Source organism: Coenobita brevimanus, chromosome 46, assembly GCF_032717465.1.
Source record: "Coenobita brevimanus isolate Jiangsu-jjx chromosome 46, ASM3271746v2, whole genome shotgun sequence".
Taxonomy (NCBI): Eukaryota; Metazoa; Arthropoda; class Malacostraca; order Decapoda; family Coenobitidae; genus Coenobita; species Coenobita brevimanus.
In genome coordinates this window covers 13,927,040-13,947,231 of record NC_136999.1, presented here as the reverse complement: position 1 = coordinate 13,947,231, position 20,192 = coordinate 13,927,040, and the positions used below count along the sequence as shown (strand labels likewise).

The 20,192-nt window shown below is 41.9% G+C and overlaps 1 protein-coding gene across 1 annotated transcript in view; it reads left to right on the top strand.

The window, feature by feature from the left end:
- Positions 1 to 870: 870 nt before the first annotated feature.
- LOC145398650 (cytochrome P450 2L1-like) overlaps positions 871 to 20,192 on the top strand; it is a 227,856-nt gene continuing 208,534 nt past the window's right edge. Inside the window, exons 1-3 of the mRNA XM_080271457.1 lie at positions 871 to 1,097; positions 6,486 to 6,585; positions 14,732 to 14,862. Of these exons, the coding sequence (XP_080127583.1) occupies positions 1,013 to 1,097; positions 6,486 to 6,585; positions 14,732 to 14,862 (316 nt within the window). The 5' untranslated portion in view covers positions 871 to 1,012. The remainder of the gene's footprint in view (positions 1,098 to 6,485; positions 6,586 to 14,731; positions 14,863 to 20,192) is intronic.

Sequence of the window (20,192 nt, the reverse complement as noted above, 5' to 3'; positions counted from 1 at the left end):
CTGTAAACAAAATTGCTAGCCCCAATAGACAAAATAACAATAAGTAATAACTCAAAGATTTAAGAAAGAAATTGTATATGAGAGAGAGAGAGAGAGAGAGAGAGAGAGAGAGAGAGAGAGAGAGAGAGAGAGAGAGAGAGAGAGAGAGAATCATGCTGGGTTGCATGTCACAGTGCAGTATTATCAGTTCTTATCTCCATCCACAGCGACAATAAGTTAAGTGATGGGGTCAGTGGAGTACCAAGTCGCCATTGGAGTCGTTCAGTGGTGGGTTACTGCGTTCTACTAGGCTTTGAAGCACCCCTCCCTTGGCGATTTTATCTTGCAACTTACAATTTAACATTTTGTACACCAGCACGTTGTTTATATCATTTTCATATCGACAGGGTTTGCATCAGTAATATTAAAGGATATCGAGGTGTGATGTGGTGAACACATAGCTAATGGAGAAATGTTAAGGAATCTCCGAAACCATTTAAAATGCGACACATCGTCCACCTTAACTCCGTCAGTCCTCTGGCGTACATTAAATTTGGCCATGATTCCACTAGGTATTTTAACTCCTCCTAGGAGAGCCCCTAGTAATACAGTGGGCTTATGAAGGCCGTATTTAACTCAGATCATAAAAGTATTTGCTAAGCTAAATAAGGGTTCTAAAAGCAGCAAGAATAAGACAATATTATGGGTTTACATCCTTCCCAAAACTCTTTCCTCTGATAATAACGTATTCTAGTGTTATTTTTTGTTACAGGCTCCGTGATAGGAAAAAAATTAAAAACATTACCACGACTCAACACCCTTTCTATAGTATATCACTGAATCGTAACTGGCTCCATATTTTAGTGTTCCTCTTTTGTTCCAGGTCAGCATTCAAGACAAATAGAGAGGAAGTACAGACCATTATAAAGTGGACAGAGAAAACTGAAGAACAGAGTCAGTGACCAGCGACGTTGGTGTGCACCGGAGTCGCTGAGTTTAGGATTTAGAGTTCCAGTGAGTGTGCTGGATCAAGATGGTGGTGGAGTTGTTGCTGTGGGGTGCGCTGATGCTGCTCTTGTGGCTCGCCTTCCTCAAGAAACCTTCAGGACTTCCACCAGGTGAAGCTAAATCAGATGAGGTGAAGTTACATTAGGTTAGATCAGGTGGGTTGGGGTTGGGTAAGGATAGTTGAAGTTAGGTCTTACGTGTTAGGCTGGGTTACGCAATGTTAGGCTAGGTGAGGTAAAGTCAGGTCGGGTTATGTAGGTTAGATTAAGCGTTGCGATTACATTAGTTCAGGTAAGGTTATATTAGGTTAGACTGGGTGAAGTTAAGTTAGGTTAGTTTAGGTTAGGTTAGTTTAGGTTAGGTTAGGTTAGGTTAGATTACATTAGGTCAGTTAGGTGAAGTTAGGTGAGCTGGGTTATGTCATGTTAGGTGAGGTTAAATTAGGTCAAAATATGTAACTTTAAAAGTTAGGTTAGATGACGGGAGACTTGGTTAGGTATGGCAAGGTTAGTTTAGGTTAGGTTGGGTGAAGTTCGGTTCGGTTAGGTCAAGTTAGATGAAGTTCAGTTAGGAGAGGTCAAGATAGGTAAAATCAGGTTGGGTGTGGTCAGGTTAGGTGAAGTTATATTAGGCTAGTAAGGTTTGGTTCTGTAAGGTTGGGTGAGTTCAGTTCAGGTTAGGTTAGGTCAAGTGAGGTTAGCGGAAATCCATTGTATTATTCTTCATACATACAAGGCCCTCTTGGTGGAATGGGGTTAACAGAGGCTGCATGTAATTTGTTCATTTAAAGCTTTCCTTCTAATCTTGGATTAATGGAGGCTATCTAACCCATTCAGTTACAATTCCTTCCTGAGCTAAATAAAATCATCTTTAGATAACACGTAAATACAAGGTGCACATACTGTACAGTCTGAAGCAACAAGTTCTACAATTGGTCTAACAGCCGAGCTTTGCTCTGTGACTTTGGCCTTCGACCTCTTGTGCTCATAATCATTTACGTAGTTTTCATCTGACTCTTAAACCCTCCACCATTTGGTTCAGATCAACTCAGAACTCAGTTGATCTTGCTTTGTGACCTTGTACTTTGACCTTATCTATATTATAATAATCCTATTTCTGTATGTTTGTTGGTTGGTTGGCTTGTTACCGTAACACAGCAAAAACGGGGCATGTAGCGCAAATTTTTGATGGAACAAGGTACTGTTAAAATGCTCTAATTTGAAGAATAAAACAATTTCTAGGCCAATCGAGCCACCGGTTCCCGAGTTATGACTCTTTTCTGGCCTTTTGTTTCAAATTTAGTATTTGCCTTCAGTGCAAGGGATGGATTCGTCCTTGGGTCGGCGTTGAAATTACCAGCATGACACAAGAAAGGAGTGACATTTATCAATCTCTCGCATCTCATTCCCCCCTCCTTATCCTCCTAAAATTGTGTAGTATAATGGTATAGTATAATCTCTATATATAATGATCCGATTTCTGTTTGTTTGTTGGTTGGTTTGTTACAATAACACAGCAAACACGGCCCATGTAGTGCGAATTTTTGTTAGAGCAAAGTATCGCTAGAATGCTCTAACTTGAAGAATAAAACAACATTCAGTCCAATCCGGCCACCGGTTCCCGAGTTATGAATCATTTTTGAAGATAGGAAGTGACTCGATATCCTCTCAGCGAGGTGTTCTTAAAACCAAATCTCTTCGCCCTTGGCTGCCCTTCAGTCCTTGCACTAACTTTAGTTAGAGTCGAATGAAATCTGTTCACTGTAGTGTCGAACATTTGGCCTCGCCCTGAGACCTTGACCTTTAAACAAGAACGTTCAACTGTAGACATTATTTACATTCTTACCCATCAGATTAACAAAACAATAGACCAACATGGTGAAACACACACAATAGCACTAGATATATCAAAAGCATTTGACAGAGTATGGCACCGGGCCTTATTGTCTAAGATGTCACACTATGGCCTTGCATCACTGGTTCCTCTAATTTCTTCTTACCTACATAATAGAAACATACGGGTCATGGTAGATGGTATTTATTCTCAGTTTCATTCCATAAATGTTGGCGTACCTCAGGGATCAGTTTTGACGCCAATCCTCTTTCTCATTCATATAAATGACCTCCTATCTGTCACTCACAACCCAATACACTCTTATGCTGATGACTCGACCCTTCATAGTTCTTTCACATTTAGTACCTCCTTTACATAATTTGATATTATAAATTCCCAAATAAACACAGCAATTTCTCTGAACCAGGACCTTTCTAAAATTAATCAATGGGGACAAACAAATCTGGTCTCATTTAATGCTCAGAAAACTAAATGCATTAATTTCTCCAACAGAAAGAATCCCTCAGACTCTCACTTAGTTTTAAATGATGTCACTATTCCTATATCCACTACAATTGATATCCTATGTGTTACTCTAAACCCCAACCTAAGCTGGAAAGCTTGTGCTAAAAATGCTTCCAAAAAATGGGAACTTATGTACAGAGTTCGTGAGTTCTTCACTGACGAGCAGATGGCCACAATATACAAAAGTCATGTGCGTTCTTAGATCGAATACTGTTCACCACTGTGGAGTGGATGTGGAGCGGTTGCATTGAGACAGTTGGAGAAAATTCAAAATAAAGCTATTAGATTAATATACGAGTATAATCCTGCCATCACGCAAGACCTTCCTCCATTATCAGTACGTAGAGATGTTGCTTCTTTAGCATTATTTTATAGATATTTTTACCGTAAGTGTTCTGACGAACTGGCTTCAATTGTCCCTTCCCTTCACATTTTCTCCCGAAATACTCGGGCAGCTGGGAGAGCCCATGAATTCACACTCTCTCCCCCGCAATGCTGAACCTCTGTTTATCAAAATTCATTAATCCCCAGAACTACTACTCTCTGGAATTCACTTCCTGGGAGTTCTTTCCCACAAATATTTAATCCACTTCAATTCAAATCCAGTTGTTAATAATATTTTATGAATGGAGGATGCCTTTAGGCATATAGACATATTTTTTTTCCCTTTGTTTTTCCTTCCTCCATTCATTATCCATCTATCTATCTATATCTATCTGTCTATCTATCTATATATATATATATAGTATCTATCTATCTATCTATCTATCTATATAACATAGGTACTTGCTATTTCAGTTGGCGGTTTCGTCTTCACATGAATTCGACTTCATGATTTTTATTTTCTTTTTTACTAATAGTCGATACTTTCTCTTCAGCATTTGCCAGAGGAAACATTAATCTCTCTGATAACTATATGATAAGTGTTTCAAATTAAACATGCAGCAAGATTTCTAATATTATGTGACGAATGCTAACGGACTATTGTCGTTTTATCCATTCTAGGAACTGTTTTGCAGCATTTTACTCAATAAATCATATACGGTATAGAAAAGAGGTATAATAACCAGTGATTACGGTACTGAAGAATTTATACATTTTCATCATTAAATATCATCGAAGGGATTTTAGAAAATATGTTACTGTACGAGTTAAGAGTTGACCAATTTCCCAATTAAATTACCCGGTAATCACTGGCAGCTCCTCAGTTTGTCAATGCTCCCATTGCCATTGCCACGCGACCTTGACCTTTGACCTACTCTTCTCAGTAAATAAGTCAATCTCTGGCTGACCCTCGACGCTTCCACCAAGTTTGGTCCAGATCATGTCAAAACTTTCATTTCATACACAGACGCACATGGACGATATTTGATCTTGCCCTATGACATGACGAGCTTTGACTGATAGTTCTGAAAACTGACTCCCGCTGTTTTTATCTCATTCTTATCCCTTCCATCACGTTTGGTATAATTCGGATGAAAACTGTTTAAGCAGACTTTGCTCACTGACATTGTTTTATCCACGGTTTCAAAAGCACTGCGTTTTCTCCTTGGCTGATGCCCAACATTTTCACCCAGTTTGGTTAAAATCTGATAAAATCTGATTGAATTATCCTGTTCAAACACATACAAACACACTTCTAGCAAAGCATTACAGCGCTCTGTGCTTCCAGTACCCATGAAATTTGAGGCAAGGATTTAGCCTAATCCACATTTTCTGAAAGTCATGTGTGGAACAGTTGCACAATTAAATGCAATTAATGCCAAGACATTGCTTGTAATAATGACTACATGTTGCCAAACAAGTTTAGCATTTTGTCAAGTATGATAATCATAATGGTATATAAGTTTAACTTGTGGCATACGTATTGGACAGTTTGGCATACAGATTTAATGTTTTGACGTACATGATGCACACTCGGGCATACAAGATGACTTACTTGGTATAAAAGTTGAACATCTTGGCATTCAAGTGGAACACAGTCCTATCCTTTTGTCTCTCAAGCAACTGGACTGTTTTTACAATAGAAAGGTGAGAGTCAGGGATGGCCCGATCTGGTGGGGGGTAAGAGGATCACATCCCCAGTGTTTGGCTCAGAGTTGATAAAAAGTACATACTGTTGGTCAGAATAGGAATGAAGTTGCTGTTGAAGATGACAATATTGGTATTAGTTTAACCCAGTCTGCAGATAAAAATCCACACGGAACTCAATTAATTGGTTTTACTGTACCATATGTAAGTTTTGGTTATCCCTCAATTAAATTAAAATCAGTTACCGTACTTAAGTTTTACTTAACGTTAGATCCAGCAGGAAGGACTATATCAGTACTGATTGTTTTGTGCAATACTAACAGAAACTAAGGAGTATATAAAAATGGATAATTATGTTTAATATGCGTAGGTGAAAGCTTGAAATATTCTGCCCCAAAGGCTATAGCAAAATAAATTAAAAGTTTTGCTTTTAATGATCTATTTTCATTCCTCAGTAAACAAAGATAAATTTTCTAAAGCACGTTCAATAACTTTATATATATATAATTCTCATTAGCTAGTCAGATATGACGGTAATGTGTAGCCTGTTGGTCAAAACTGAGGTTCCCCCAACCCATCACAAGCTCCTTGGGATATCCTTGTTGAAAGAGTCAGTATCTATACCATTAAACCTGTCATGATCTGAACAAGTCTAGTAATATAATGAATGCAAATTTATTGTATTCAACTGGGAGTTCTAAAAGAATATTCTTGCTATCGCCGGACTATTTTATTCAGCTGAGTGTGCATCGAAGGAGTTTAAGGGCACGTCCAAACGTGTGGTTGAACAAGTGCTGGTAACATGTAAACAACACAATTCCGAACAAGCTACAAATCGACCAGCAGCGACCAGATCATGTTGGCAACATTATGGTGAAGTCTCAGCTCCCTCGAATGTATACACACTTATGCCATCACCTCTGGTGCCAGTAGGTTAGAAGCTGCACCGAAACAAATTTACATTCATCTGTCAAAATACTGCTGCATACATGTTTCCAAACATGTTGCCAACTGTGTTGTCAACACATGTTCGAGGACGCGTGTGGACGCGCCTAAGACCAGTGCCCCGTCGACAAATATAAAAGTATTCTTCTGCTTCTCTCCATCAGGCAGGTGGGGTCTGCCTCTGGTCGGCTATATCCCCCTTACTACTAAGAGCATTCAAGAGCAAGTGGACGATTTGAGAAAGAAGCATGGAGATATTTACATGTAAGTATAAATGTAGGTCTGTTACTTTCTTACTACCTCCAGACAATATTCTATACCTGGGTGTATAAGCAAGGTCTTCCAACCTCCAGACAAGTTTGTTTACCTGTATTTTTTAAGTAATGCAACGAAGAGAAAAGTAAAGGCTATAAGTCTGCAACTGTTTATTTTCAGGAAGGGAAAAAAAACACCAACATCGAATAGTCACTTTGAGATGCCTGAACACATTGCTTTTAAGACACTGAAGCTCATAAGAAGAGGGAAATACAGACTGGGGAAGACAGTCCCAGAGCTGACTTGTTTCATATATGACTGAATAAGAGTATCGGTTAACTCTTCCATTAGTCAGATGGAGAGAAATGCAGTGAGGGTGCATTCCCAGACGGGTGTAACGCGCCCGCCGTAATGGAGGAGAAATGCAACTAACAGTCCGGAAGAACTATGACCATTGAAATGGCGATGGTAGTGGGAAAAAAATGCAGTAGAGAGAGAGAGAGAGAGAGAGAGAGAGAGAGAGAGAGAGAGAGAGAGAGAGAGAGAATGGAGTTGCTAAGAGGAGAGTTCGGGAGAAGAAAAACCTTTGACATCTCCCTGTTTAGAAAGGCTGTATGTAGTGAACTCCCCTCCCCCCTCCTCACGAAAGTAGTACTCCATACAGAGGTGAATAAGATCTTTTCACAAAGTCATTCCCTGCGCAGGAGTAAAGATTGTACAGAGACGGCTTGACACATTCGGTGTCCTGGAGGAGGATTTATCGTATAAGTGTGGGTTTGATGTATTTTTGCTACCTCTAACCAGTCACATTTACCTGTGAGTGTAAGCTTGAATTTGTTATATTCTTGCTGTCTCCAGACAGTTTTATTTTTCTGGCAGTACAAGCGTAGGTATATGGCTTATTCAATTCACACTTCCTTAGACAATCTTGTTTACCAGTGTACACAAACTTGGCTTGGGTCGCTCCTGAGTAGGAACAACAAACACCTTTAGATGTGTGGGCCGTCAGCCAATGGATATATAGATTAATAAATAGACAATTCGTGGCCCAGAGCTCACTAAACCTTTCCCTCTTCTCGGAGGGAGAGTGAAAGCCAGAAAAAACACTGCCGTTTCCTGGTCAACTTCGAATTAGGATAGGATATAGCAGCAGTAGTATTAGCTGTAGCCCCAGTTATATCTGAAATGTGAGCCCAGTGGACTGTCGGCTGAAGTTGCCTTCATTTCGAAGTTCACAATCGTCCTTTTGAGGGATAAGGAGGACACGAAGGAAGTTGAGGAATGTTTGCATAATCAGGCAACATCATCTCCCGATCATATCGGTGCCACCACATGACGGAATTCCTCTCCAGGACCATGAGGGGTGTCTGTAGTGAAAGCGACGCATGCGACAGTGGAAGGGTCATCTGCAGGGCCGTGCGCTGGAGTTTTGAAAGAGGAAGGGGGTTGAAAAAAAAATCGTAACAGTTTATTAACTTTATTTTATTCATTCATTCATTCATTCATCATCTAATCCTGTGTTGCCCCATGAGGAGCGTAGGAGCCAGGGGCTAGGCAAGTTGGTACTGACATTTAAGTTGAGGGTAACCAACCTCATTCTTCCCTGAGTGGTATTACGTGATCAGTAAACCCCAACTATCCCTCGGATGTAAACCTGCACAATCTCAATCCGATCGGAGAGCCTTAATTACCCACCAAACTAAGTAACGCAATACGTTAAATTTAGGTACTGTAGCTGACTAAAGTACTGAAAGGGCACTCATTGAGGGTAATTTACCTACTGAACTCTACAGAACCTTGCAAGAGAAAGCAATGTGGATATCAATGGTTGGAGCACCTTGGAATTTAGGGCACTTCAGAGAGGTTGAGTCTTTTTACTATTATTGTTCTATCTCGTAACATTCTTAACAGGATTTAATTTAATGAGTTGCATTTCTACCATTTTTTTCATTCGAATTTTTAACTCTTTCCAAATGGGGAGGAGAGTTAAACCCTCCACGTGTGCACGGCCTTGGTCGTATGGCTGTGTTTATGTGCAATAGAGTCTGTATACGTCATTCGTATGGACAGACAGGGTGCAAACATATGAAAGGACATAACACCAGCTATACGTCCACCAGACTCAAGGTACACACAGATCGGAAAGCAACTGTACCACCCTTGAGCAACCTTGGATGTGCAGTGGGCACCAAAGTTCTGTCTCTTCTGCTTCTCTCTCCACAGACTTTATAAAGTAAATTTGTCAAGTAAATTTTGGTGCTGACTTTACAGAGTGAAGATATATAACCCAGCTGATGGTTCCATAGATTACTTTTTTGCATTTTTAATTCCTGGTCTTGCGGTGCATGTCGAAGACGAGAGTTGTGAAGATGATGATCAACGATGAACGACTGATGATGATAATGATCACTGATGAATGACTGATGATGATGATGATGATGATGATGATGATGATGATGATGACAGTGATAACGTAATGGTAATAGCAAGAAAATTCTGTTGCTGTTGTTGTTGGAATAATTTGCTGCATCTTTTTCTATCCCCCCTGTGGCGGGGGGCGGGAGACACAATCTGGCCGCGCTATAGGGTGGTGCTACCACCAGGTTGTGTTAGGAAGGATTCTGCCACCGTATTCCCTTCGTGTTGTAAAAGGTGATTAAAGGGACGGGGTGAGAGGACTAGGGACCCCCTCTGTATTTTAAGTTCTTGCAGTGAGACAGGACATCGAAAGGGAGGGGGGAATGAATTATCCTCGAACCCTGAACATTGGGTCTGTGGATGTAGTACGATTGAAGCTAAAAGGGAGGAGACTTGGAGAATGGTTGTGAGAAGAAAGCTGGATGTGCTAGCCTTGACTGAAATAAAGATGAAACTGAAAGATGAACCTAAGTCTAGAAGTGTGACTGTATGGATGTCAGGAGTTAAGAGAGGAAGAGCGAGAGAAGAAGTGGCTTGTTACTGAGCCCGGAAGTACAGCAGTGTGTGACTGAATGGAAGGAGGTGTCATCGAGACTAATGTGGGTGAAAACGAAATTTGAACATGAGCTGTGGGTATCTGTGGGTGCATATGGATCTGGACGTGAAAGGAACGAAGAAGAGAGGGAGTCATTCTGGAGTGATGTTGATGAGTGTTTGCAGAGTTTTGGAGCAAATGTGAATGTGGTAATATTGGGAGATCTGACTGCTAGAGTCGGAATTGTAGCAGTTGAAGGTGTCGTTGGTATGCAAGGTGTGTCTGGATGAAATGATAATGGGGAAAGAATGATAATAATGTGTGCTGAGCGAGAGATGGTGATTGGAAATACCTTGTTCGAGAAGAAAGATATTTATAAGTACATATGCATGGGTGAGACGGAAGGGTGGAAATGTTGTTAATAGAGCATTGATAGACTATGTGGTTCTGTCCAGGAATGTAACCGGAAGATTGTTGGATGTGAGAATTTTCAGAGGGGAGGGTGGAAGTATGTAGGACCACCACCTGGTGGAGGTAAAGGTGAGAATAGGTTTGAGGTGGATGAGAGCTAGGAGAGTTGGGTGTGACAGAGAGGTTTTGAAAGTGAGTGAGTTGGACAAAAGAGAGAGAATGAGAGGGTATCAGGAGAAGCTGAAAGATGGGTGGAACGCAGTGAAAGATCGGGAAAATGGCGGTGTATAGGAGGCATGGCAGTTGTTTATGAGTACTGTGGTTAAGTATGTGGAAGACGTGTGTGGTGTGAGATGAGTGGGTAGTGGTGTCAGAAACGGTAGTGAATGGTGGTGCGAGGAAGTAAGTATGGCTGTGGCTGAGAAGAGATGTGCATATGAAGAGTGGTTGCAGAGGAAGGATGAAGTGTCATATGAGAGGCATAAGGAAATGTGGAATAGAGCAAGAAGAGCTGTGCATGATACTATTGTGGCAGCACATGAGAGTTGAGGTTGGCAGTTGACTGAGAATTTTTAACATATTACAGGAAAGTGTTTTGGAAGGAGGTGAAAAGGATGTGGAAATGAGATTCTGGGAGGGAAGAGCGAGTAAATGCAGAGGATGGAAGGATGTTAATTGAGATGGATGCAGCAAGGAAAAGAAGGGCAGAGTATTTTGAAAGATTGTTAAATGTAAAGGAGAAATGGGAGCGGCGGGTAAGATTGTGATAGATGGAAGAGAGCAAGGAATATATGTGTTGGGGGAGTCGAATGATTCTTTGATCACGATGGAGGAAGTGCAGGAGGTAGTAAAGGAGATGAAAGCAGGGAAAGCTGAAGGTATCGATGGGTGCGCTGCTTAATGTTTGACAGTTGGCGGAGCGACTATTGTTGAGTGGTTAGTAAGACTGCTGAATGTGTGTTTTGTGAGCTGTATGGTGCCGATTGACTGGGCAAGTGGGTGTGTGGTTCCGTTCTACTGTATTAAGGCAAGGGTGATAAGTATGACTGTACTAGTTATAGGGGTATAAGTCGATTGAGTGTTGTAGATAAGGTGTAAAATGAGTGCTGATTAAGAGAGTTAGAGAGGGTACCGAGGGAGTTACTGGTGATGAACAGTGTGGTTTTAGGAGAGAGAGAGAGAGAGAGAGAGAGAGAGAGAGAGAGAGAGAGAGAGAGAGAGAGAGGAGATGTGTGATTCAGGTGTTTGCTGTAAGACAGATTTGCGAAAAGTATATGGCGGATGATAAGGTTGTTTATTGGGAGTTCATGGATTTAGAGAAAGCGTTTGATACAAGTGATTGGGAGGCTTTATGGACTGTTTTGAGATTGTATGGACTAGGTGGTAGGTTGTTAAGAGGAGTGAAAAGTTTTTATGTACAGTAAATAGTACAGCGTGTGTAAGAGTGGGAAATGCTGTGGCAGGGATGTGTGATGTCGCCTTGGCTTTTTAACAGTTATATGGATGGTGTTGTAAGGGAAGTGAGTGCGAGAGTATTAGGTGGAGGTTTGAGTCTGGTGAATGCTGATGGTAGAGAACGGAAAGCTGCTGTTTGCAGATGATACTGGATTGGTGGCTGATTCGGAGGAGAGATTGCCACAGCTGGTAGAGGAGTGTGAAAGGGTGTGTGAAAGGAGGAAATTGAGAGTGAATGAGAATAAGAGTAAAGTAATGAAGTGAATGAGGTTGGTAGATGGTAGGAGGATGAATGTAGTATTGAATGATGACTTGCTTCAGTAGGTAGACTGTTTTAAGTATTTAGGGTAACATGTTGCTGTAGATGGAAGAATAGATGTAGAGGTGAAGTTTAGAATGAATAACTAGGAAAGGTGCTGGGAGAAATGAAAAAAGTGTTTAGATGTCATTCACTTAGAATGGATGTAATGAGAAGTCTGTATGAGGAAGTAGTGGTACTGAGTGTGTTATATGGGGCTGAACCGTGGATTATGAGAGTAGCTTGGAGGAAGAAATTGAATGTAATGGAGATGAGGTGTCTGATGAGTATGTGTGGAGTGACCCATGGATAGTGTGAGAAATGACGAAGTGCAAAGGAGAACTGGAGTTATGCAAGAGATGGCTGATCGAGTTGAGGAGAGAGTGTTGCGGTGGTTTGGACATATGGAGAGGATGGATGAAGAGCGATTGGTGAAAAAGAAAACTGGATCAGATGTGAGAAGTGTAAGGATGAGAGGAGGATCACGAATAGGAAGGATGGACAGCGTGAAGAGAGCATCAGTTGCAAGAGGGATGTCTGTAGAGCAAGGAAGAGTGGGTGTGCATGATAGGGATGACTAGAGAGAAATTGTGAATGCATAAATGGTGATGCAACACTTACGGGATGTTCTCCCACACCTGGTATGATCAGCTGATTGGGTCAGGTGCGGGGAAGGAGATGGGTCCATCATGATGTGGCAGTGGTAAGCCAACTTTGCTGTCGGGCCCTGCTACAGATGTTACTGGATTGCACTGAGAAGTTGACCCTCATACGGCTTGGTGCAGTGAGAAGTGGACCTATCTCCCCTTAGAGGCTAAGATATGAGTAAATGTGTCTGTGTGTGTGTGTGTGTGTGTGTGTGTGGATGAGTAATCTGGTGAGTGTGTCGTCCTGTCTCGGTTACCCCCCTTTAGAGGGAAAAGCCTAGGTTTACAGAAAGATAGACAGGTGATAATAATGATAACAATAATCCATCCAGTTCTTTTCTGCCCCATTAGGAGTGCAGGGTTCCCGGGCAAGGCTGCTAAGTCTCGATATTTAAGGCAAGGGTGACCAACCTCACTCGTCTCTGAGTGACGTCACGCGAGAAATAAACCCCAACCATCTCTCGGATGGAAACATTTACAGGCCGCACCCGACTGGAGTGCCTTATCCCACTAGACCATTAGACATTATGTGGTTATTATGGTTACCATCCAACGTAGTAAATTGTTTCCTGGATTACAGAAAGCAATTTGGTTTGTCACTCAGTACGGAGGCACCTGCACAGAGAGAGAGAGAGAGAGAGAGAGAATGCTGCTGCTGCTGCTGCTAATGATGACTCCAGAAATGGACTGCCATGGGAGACGTATGCTGATGACTTGATGTCGATTGCAGATAATTAAAGGCAGAAGGAGGAAAGATTTATAAAGTAGAGAGACGGAATGGGGCACAAGGGTTTGAAAGGAAATGCTGGTAAAACAAAGTGATGATATCTACAGCTGGTGGTGGTACTGTCAAAGCAGAGGGAGAGTGGCCATATGCGGTTTGCCGCAAGGCCGTAGGAAGTAACTTCATCTTGTGCAGTATTTGTCATAAGTGCGTGCCTATGAGATGTAGTGTTGTTAAAGGTAGTCTACGAGATAATTCTGATTTCGTGTGGGTGGTGTGTCGGGGAGAGCATGTAGTGATTGTCAGATGTGAAAGGGCTGGTCTCCCTGGTGAGTCTCTTGAGTGTATGGAGGACTTTTGTTATCTAGGGGACATGTTACGTGTTGGAAGTGGGACGGGAGCTATCTCTGTTACTGGGGTACTAAGTGGTTGGAGGAAGTTCAGGGAGCTATTGCGTCTTTCGACTACGAGAGGGCTCTTCCTCCGTGCTTAGTAATCTTTGTATGCGGCATGTTTAGAAGTGTATTGCTGTATGGTAATCAGACCTAGGCAGTAAAGGAAAAGGATATTCTTATGGTAGGCTTCTAAGTACAGAAATGACAATGATTAGATGGGTGTGTATTGCGTCCTTGAATGTGAGGCCTGGGGGAGGGGGGGGGGCTAGGTTTACGATTGACGAGTTGAGAGGAAGAATGGAAATGAAGTGTACTGGTGTTGTGATGAGGGGTAGATTGAGATGGTTTGGGCATGCGGAGAGGTTGGCTCATGATAGTTGGGTGCGGTAAGTGAGAAGTGTTAAAGTCGGGGGTTGGGGTGCAAGAGGCAAAGATAATATGGGATGAGGTCATAGAGTGTGACCTTTGGGATACAGGACTGAACAGGGAGGCTGCCAGAGAATGGGGAGGATAGAAAGCCGCCATTAAATGACAATGGCTGACTCACGCAAGCATGTTGGAACCTTTATAAACGAGACGATAATAATAATAATAATAATAATAATAATAATAATAAAAAACGGAAATTGCCATCAGCAATTTCAAAAACTCATCAATGACAAGCTATATCTGAGCCTGGTGATTTCAATGCCATTCATATAGTGAGCACTTCGAAGAGACGCGCTAGTGTAGTAGGGCACCCCCTAGAAGAGTGTGATGTTGGGGGAAGGTGAATGCAACAAAATCCTCGCACAGTAAAAATGGCAAAGCCCAAGCTACCCTCCATTGAGCCCTGGAAAATCTCAGAATCTAATGGCCCAAATGAGTCAGGTCATTTCAGACCTGCTTCCTGACCTTGGTTATGTCCTACAAAAACTTCAAGTCTGTACCTTTAGCGGTTTCTGAATATCCGCGAATAGACTAGTTTTATAGGTTTTTTGATGTAACTGGGAAACCAGTACTGGGAACTGAATGATACTGAGTCATATGAAGCCGCCAGCTGGGGAACTGATGGCCAAGTATGATGAGCATAAGTTTTAAATTGAGCGAATACGAGCAATTTACTTCTTAAGAAAGAAATAATAATAATAATAATGACAAAAACAGTATATCTTACCACTGATGTAGTCAGTTATAAATATTAATAATGATGATGACAATAATAATAATAATAATAATAATAATAATAATAATAATAATAACGGTGATGATGATGATGCACTGGTTTCACAGATGGAGAATGGGAACACAGACGATATTATTCCTCCACGATCAGAACCTGGTGAGGGAAGCATTCACCAAGTCGGAGATACTAGCCAGACCAAACTGGGCATCTTTTCGCTTCATGGAAGAGGATGAGTGGGGTGAGTTTACTGTATTGAGATTGTTCCAACCTGACACAGATACCTAACTCCTTTCAGCTCAGTTAATGACTTAGTGTAGTCAGCCTATTCAGTAAACCGCATATATTTTTGCTTGAAGAAGAGACCTGACCTCCTTTCAGCCCGGTCGATAGCCAGGTTTGTTCTGGCAGGAGTGTTGACATGACTTTAGCTCACTGATTTTTAATTAGGCTGAGACTTTCGTCCATCTGCAGCTGAATTTCAGCGGGTGAATAAGACAATACTACGGCTCAACATCCTTTCCAAAGAATTTCCTCGTGTCTAGTAGTACGAGTATATTGTTGTGTTATTTTTTTTTTTAAGAACTCAACCTTCAAAAACGAGAGATGGCAATTTTATGCCTAGTTAAAATGAAGAGATCACGGTAGCCAAGGAGACTCATTCGTACCTTATAACCAAAATCACTGAATGTTGTGAAACCACGACTAAATTTTCAAGTTGTTGAAGTGGCCAAGGTCCGTTAGATGAAAAAAAAATAGGCTGTCAATTCCTCGCTATATTATAATGGTTATGTGTCAGTATCACAACTTGTTTCATACACTGGATGCTGCAAGTTAGGGAAATTGGCAGATCAACTCTACAAGGCTTCAACGAGAGTCTCGCGGCCTTATTGGGCCGCAATGCACTTCCCAGATGAAAACGGTTTCTGAACAGCAACCTCCATCACCACCACCACCATCACAGCTACCACCACCACAGCTACCACAGTCACCATCATCACAGTTGCCACCACCACCACCACAGCTACCATCACCCTAACCATCACAACTACCATCACCACCACCACCACCACCACAACTACCATCACCACCACTGCCACAACTAACATCACCACCACTGCCACAACTAACATCACCACAACCACCACAACTACCGTCACCAGCACCACCACAGCTACAACCAGCATCACCATCATCATCATAGCTACTCTAACCACCACAACAACCACCAACACCAGCACAGAAAACTCCATTTTCTGTTGAATATAATCTTCTGTTCTAAACATCAATGAATTACTAGTCATCGGAGTGTAACTGTATAACCTCCCTCCCTCCCTCCCTGTGTGTGTGTGTGTGTGTGTGTGTGTGTGTGTGTGTGTGTGTGTGTGTGTGTGTGTGTGTGTGCTTAAAGATGTATGAAACTCCACAGAAATGCTCCGTCGCCTCTTCCACATGCGCGTATTGTAACACCAATGGGGACAAGTATTGAGGGTCAAAATGCCCCTCCAAAAAGTATCATTCGACATGAAAATGAAACTGGGACCCAGTTCCGACCACCCTGCCAAGCTTCATCAAATCCTTATTACAGTTTTGGTTGCACTACACACACACACACACACACACACACACACACACACACACACACACACACACACACACACACTCACGCACGCGCGCGAGCGAAGCGTCATGTGCTTTTTTTTTTTTTTTTTAGTTCGTCCAGCTTATCCTTATCTGGGCGCACTTGGTATTTTATTAATGCAAAATCTAGTTCCGGACATTTAATCAGGCTAAAGAAGTTTTTAACAGCTTAAGAGTTAGTAAAGATATTTTTCAACCCTTTGCCGTTAGTTGAACCTCATCATTTTGTGGCGGCCTGAATAACGTAGTGCGAGAGAGTTAACTTGGAGGAAATATTTGTCAGTTTGCAGCTTATTTTGGAGATGGAAGTAGCATTTTGAGGATTTGTTGAATGTAGAGAGTGAGAGCAGCGCGAGTATAAGTGGTTGGGGAATGGCTGGGAGAAGAAGAGAATATGAGAGGAGGGAGGAAGAGATCAGTGGGGCGGAAGTAGTGGAAGAGATGAAGAAGATTAAGTTGGGAAAGGCCCCAGGAATTGATGGAGTGTGTGGTGAAATGCTAAGGTATGGGGATGAGATTATTGTGGAGTAGATGTGGAAGTTGTGTAGATTGGCTTGGGAAGAGGGAAGGGTTCCAGAGGACTGGAAATCAGGTATAATTGTTCCTTTATACAAAGAAAAAGGGGAGAGAGAAGTATGTGGTAACCATAGGGGTATTTGCCTTCTTAGTGTGATTGGTAAAATATATGGTAGAATACTCATTGATAGGGTTAGGCATATGACAGAAGAGCTAGTTGGAGAAGAACAAGGGAGATTTAGGAAGGGAAAAGGGTGTGTAGATCAGATATTTGTTCTAAGATGTTTAGTGGAGAAGTATCTAAAGAAGGGAAGAAAAGTGTATGCTGCCTTCATGGACTTGGAGAAAGCTTATGACAGAATAAATAGGCAAGGTATGTGGAAGGTATGAAGAATATATGGAGTGGAGGGGAAATAGTTGAGTGCTGTGAAGAGTATGTACGAGGGAGCTAGGGCTACGGTGCGAGTGGATGGTGAGCTGAGTGAGTTCTTTGATCTCATTGTGAGACTGAAACAGGGTTGTGTGATGTCTCCATGGCTGTTTAATATATACATGGATGGGGTTGTAAAGGAGGTGCAAGGTAGGGCAGTGGATGTGGGGGTGGCTCTAATGAATGAGGGTGAGATTTGGAAGCTTCCGGTGTTGCTGTTTGCTGATGATACAGTACTGTTGAGTGAAGATGAATGGGAGTTGCAAGGTTTGGTGAATGAATTTGGGACAGTGTGTAGGAGGAGAAATCTGAAAGTCAATGTAAACAAAAGTAAAGTTATGGTTTTTGAGAGGAATGAAGTCACAGAGTGTGCAGTGAGGTTGGATGGTGAGGATATGGAGAATGTGAGTGCATTCAAGTACTTGGGTAGTGTGATGAGTAAGGATGGAACTTTGGGGGATGAAGTGCGTGAAAGGATACAGCAGGGAAGGAAGGTTGTTGGTACACTGAAAGCAGTGATGAGAAATAGGGAGGTGAGTATGGAAGTTAAGAAGTCACTGCATGATGGTATTGTGATCCCTACCCTGACGTATGGAAGCGAGGCGTGGACCTTGCAAGAGAGGAACAAGTCGAGAGTGAGAGCAGTGGAAATGAGCTACTTGAGAGGAGCATCGGGAGTGACGTGGAGGGACAGGTTGACGAATGAAGAAGTGAAGGAACGCTGTGGGGTGGATATGGATGTGGTTGAGAAGATTAGGAGAAATACACTGAGGTGGTTTGGACATGTGAAGAGAATGGAGAATGAAAGACTGACTAAGAGGGTGTATGTAGGTGAGGTGGAGGGAGGGAGAGGGAGGGGTAGACCGAGGATGAGGTGGAGGGATGGAGTTGAGAAGTATATGAGGGAGGGGGGGTGAGTTGGGGGGAGGGTAGTCAAATGGTGGATGACAGAGCGACTTGGAAGCGTTTTGTCTGCGGCCACCCTTTGCGGGATTAGGGCGTCGGGCTATAGATAGATAGAGAGATAGATAGTTCTGCGACAAAATGATTGATTCCACATACAACGGCTCTACACCCTGATTATAACACGTCCTCGCGACTAGCACCATATTTTAGACTTGACACTTTTCTGTAGCTCTGTGGCAAAATGGGACAGCATTACGGCTCCATATCCTTTCCGTGGTTCCTCTTGGTGACGCCAGCGTGTTTTGTACTAATGTCTTTTTACAACTTAGTGACAGAATAAGCCTGTACTGTGGGTCTATACTCTTATTACAGAATTTCTTTGTGATTTGTGATTCGCACTATATTCTAATGTCATGTTACAGCTCCGTGGCAAATTAAGACATTACTACTGCTCTGTATCCCTGCCATTGCATTTCTTCGTATACTTGCTTCATATTCTAGTGTTAATATCTTGTTACAGCTCACCATTTGAGATGAATGAGTGATAAGTTTAGGTCAAGTAAATGTGTAAGGGTTTGGGGACTCCATGGTGCATTGGTTAGATCACCTAGGTAGTAACTGAAAGAGCCTGAGTTGGTGTCTTGTGTCGACCAGACTCGCCGTCATTTTTATCCTCTTGTGTATGTTTACATAACAGCACAACTGGGGACCTGGATATGACATCCAATCAGCTGCGAGTCGTGTATACGAGGGAAAATCGAGAGTTCGCATTAACTGGCTGTTTATTTTAATGGCGGTTGAATTGTCTATACACATTTATCTACATCATCTTCTTCCAGTATGATGACCACTTCCCTTATTTTTTTTTGATACTACTGGACGATTTTGTGTAGCTTGGGAGACCCCACCTATAGAGTGAGTTAAAGAAACATCCAGCACCTCGAGTTAGCAGCGATTATTATTATTATTATTATCATTATTTATATATATATATATATATTTTTTTTTGGGGGGGAGGCAAGGGCCGCCAATTTTCCAAAGCATCTGTGATTAAGCAAGCTTCCTGAGACAGGTTTGTTTACTGCTAAGTTCCATTCATACTGACCTTTTCTGTTTATCCTTTGTTCGTCATCCCGAACTCCCTGTGATCGTGACTGTTAATTACCTGACCTTGAGTGTTAGCCCGTTGTTCATGACTAATGGTCCCCTTACCTTGAGTGCCAGCCTTTTGACCTGGTAATTCTGTAAATTTACGTTTAAATAATATCTATACTCAGAATCCCTTTCCCTTATATTCTTTTGCTATGAGTTTGCTGACTGTGAGAATATAGCAGCGTATGCCTTATAAATACTTGGCTGCAAAGAAAGCAATATGTATAACCTTTGCTGTTGCAGCGTTGCAACAAATAATTCTTCACGGAAGAACAATCAAGCGACATAAATTTTCTGGAAGAACAGCTCCCAATTTACCAAAGCCCACGTAAAATCATGTTCAAAACAATCATATGTCATTTATCAACCCGCAGTATTATTACTGAGTTTGCAAATTTCGTTGTATATGTCGATATTAAGAGTAGTATCATATCCACTAACAGATGATAATTAAAGGTTCATATCTCTTCACATTAGTACCAGGTTAAAATTCCCAGAGAACACTACTTTCCCTAAGACTTGGTACTGTAGCAAGACTTGAGAAACTTTTTAATTTATTTATTTATTTTTTTAATGCGTCCGACTCTAGGCATTGGCTTTTAAAGCCGGTTCCCTGAGGCCCAGCAATCCTGGTACATACCATATACTTCTACATGTCACCGCCTGAGCGCTTACATTCGTAGTCCATACGAATTGGTGTTAGGGCTGTATTGGTATTAACGGGATGTCTTTACATGTTGGTGGGTCTTATGGTAGATCAGTAAAGTCTACTTTATCGACATTCAAATCAAACTGTTTGTTGCCTCAGCCAGAATCTGAACTTGTCTGATGAGACAGCACACCATCTCTCTACCGACTCGGCCACCGCCTCCCCTAACTGCTTTAGAGTGCCTCAGTAAATGTAATATGCTTCCTCACTTTGACTG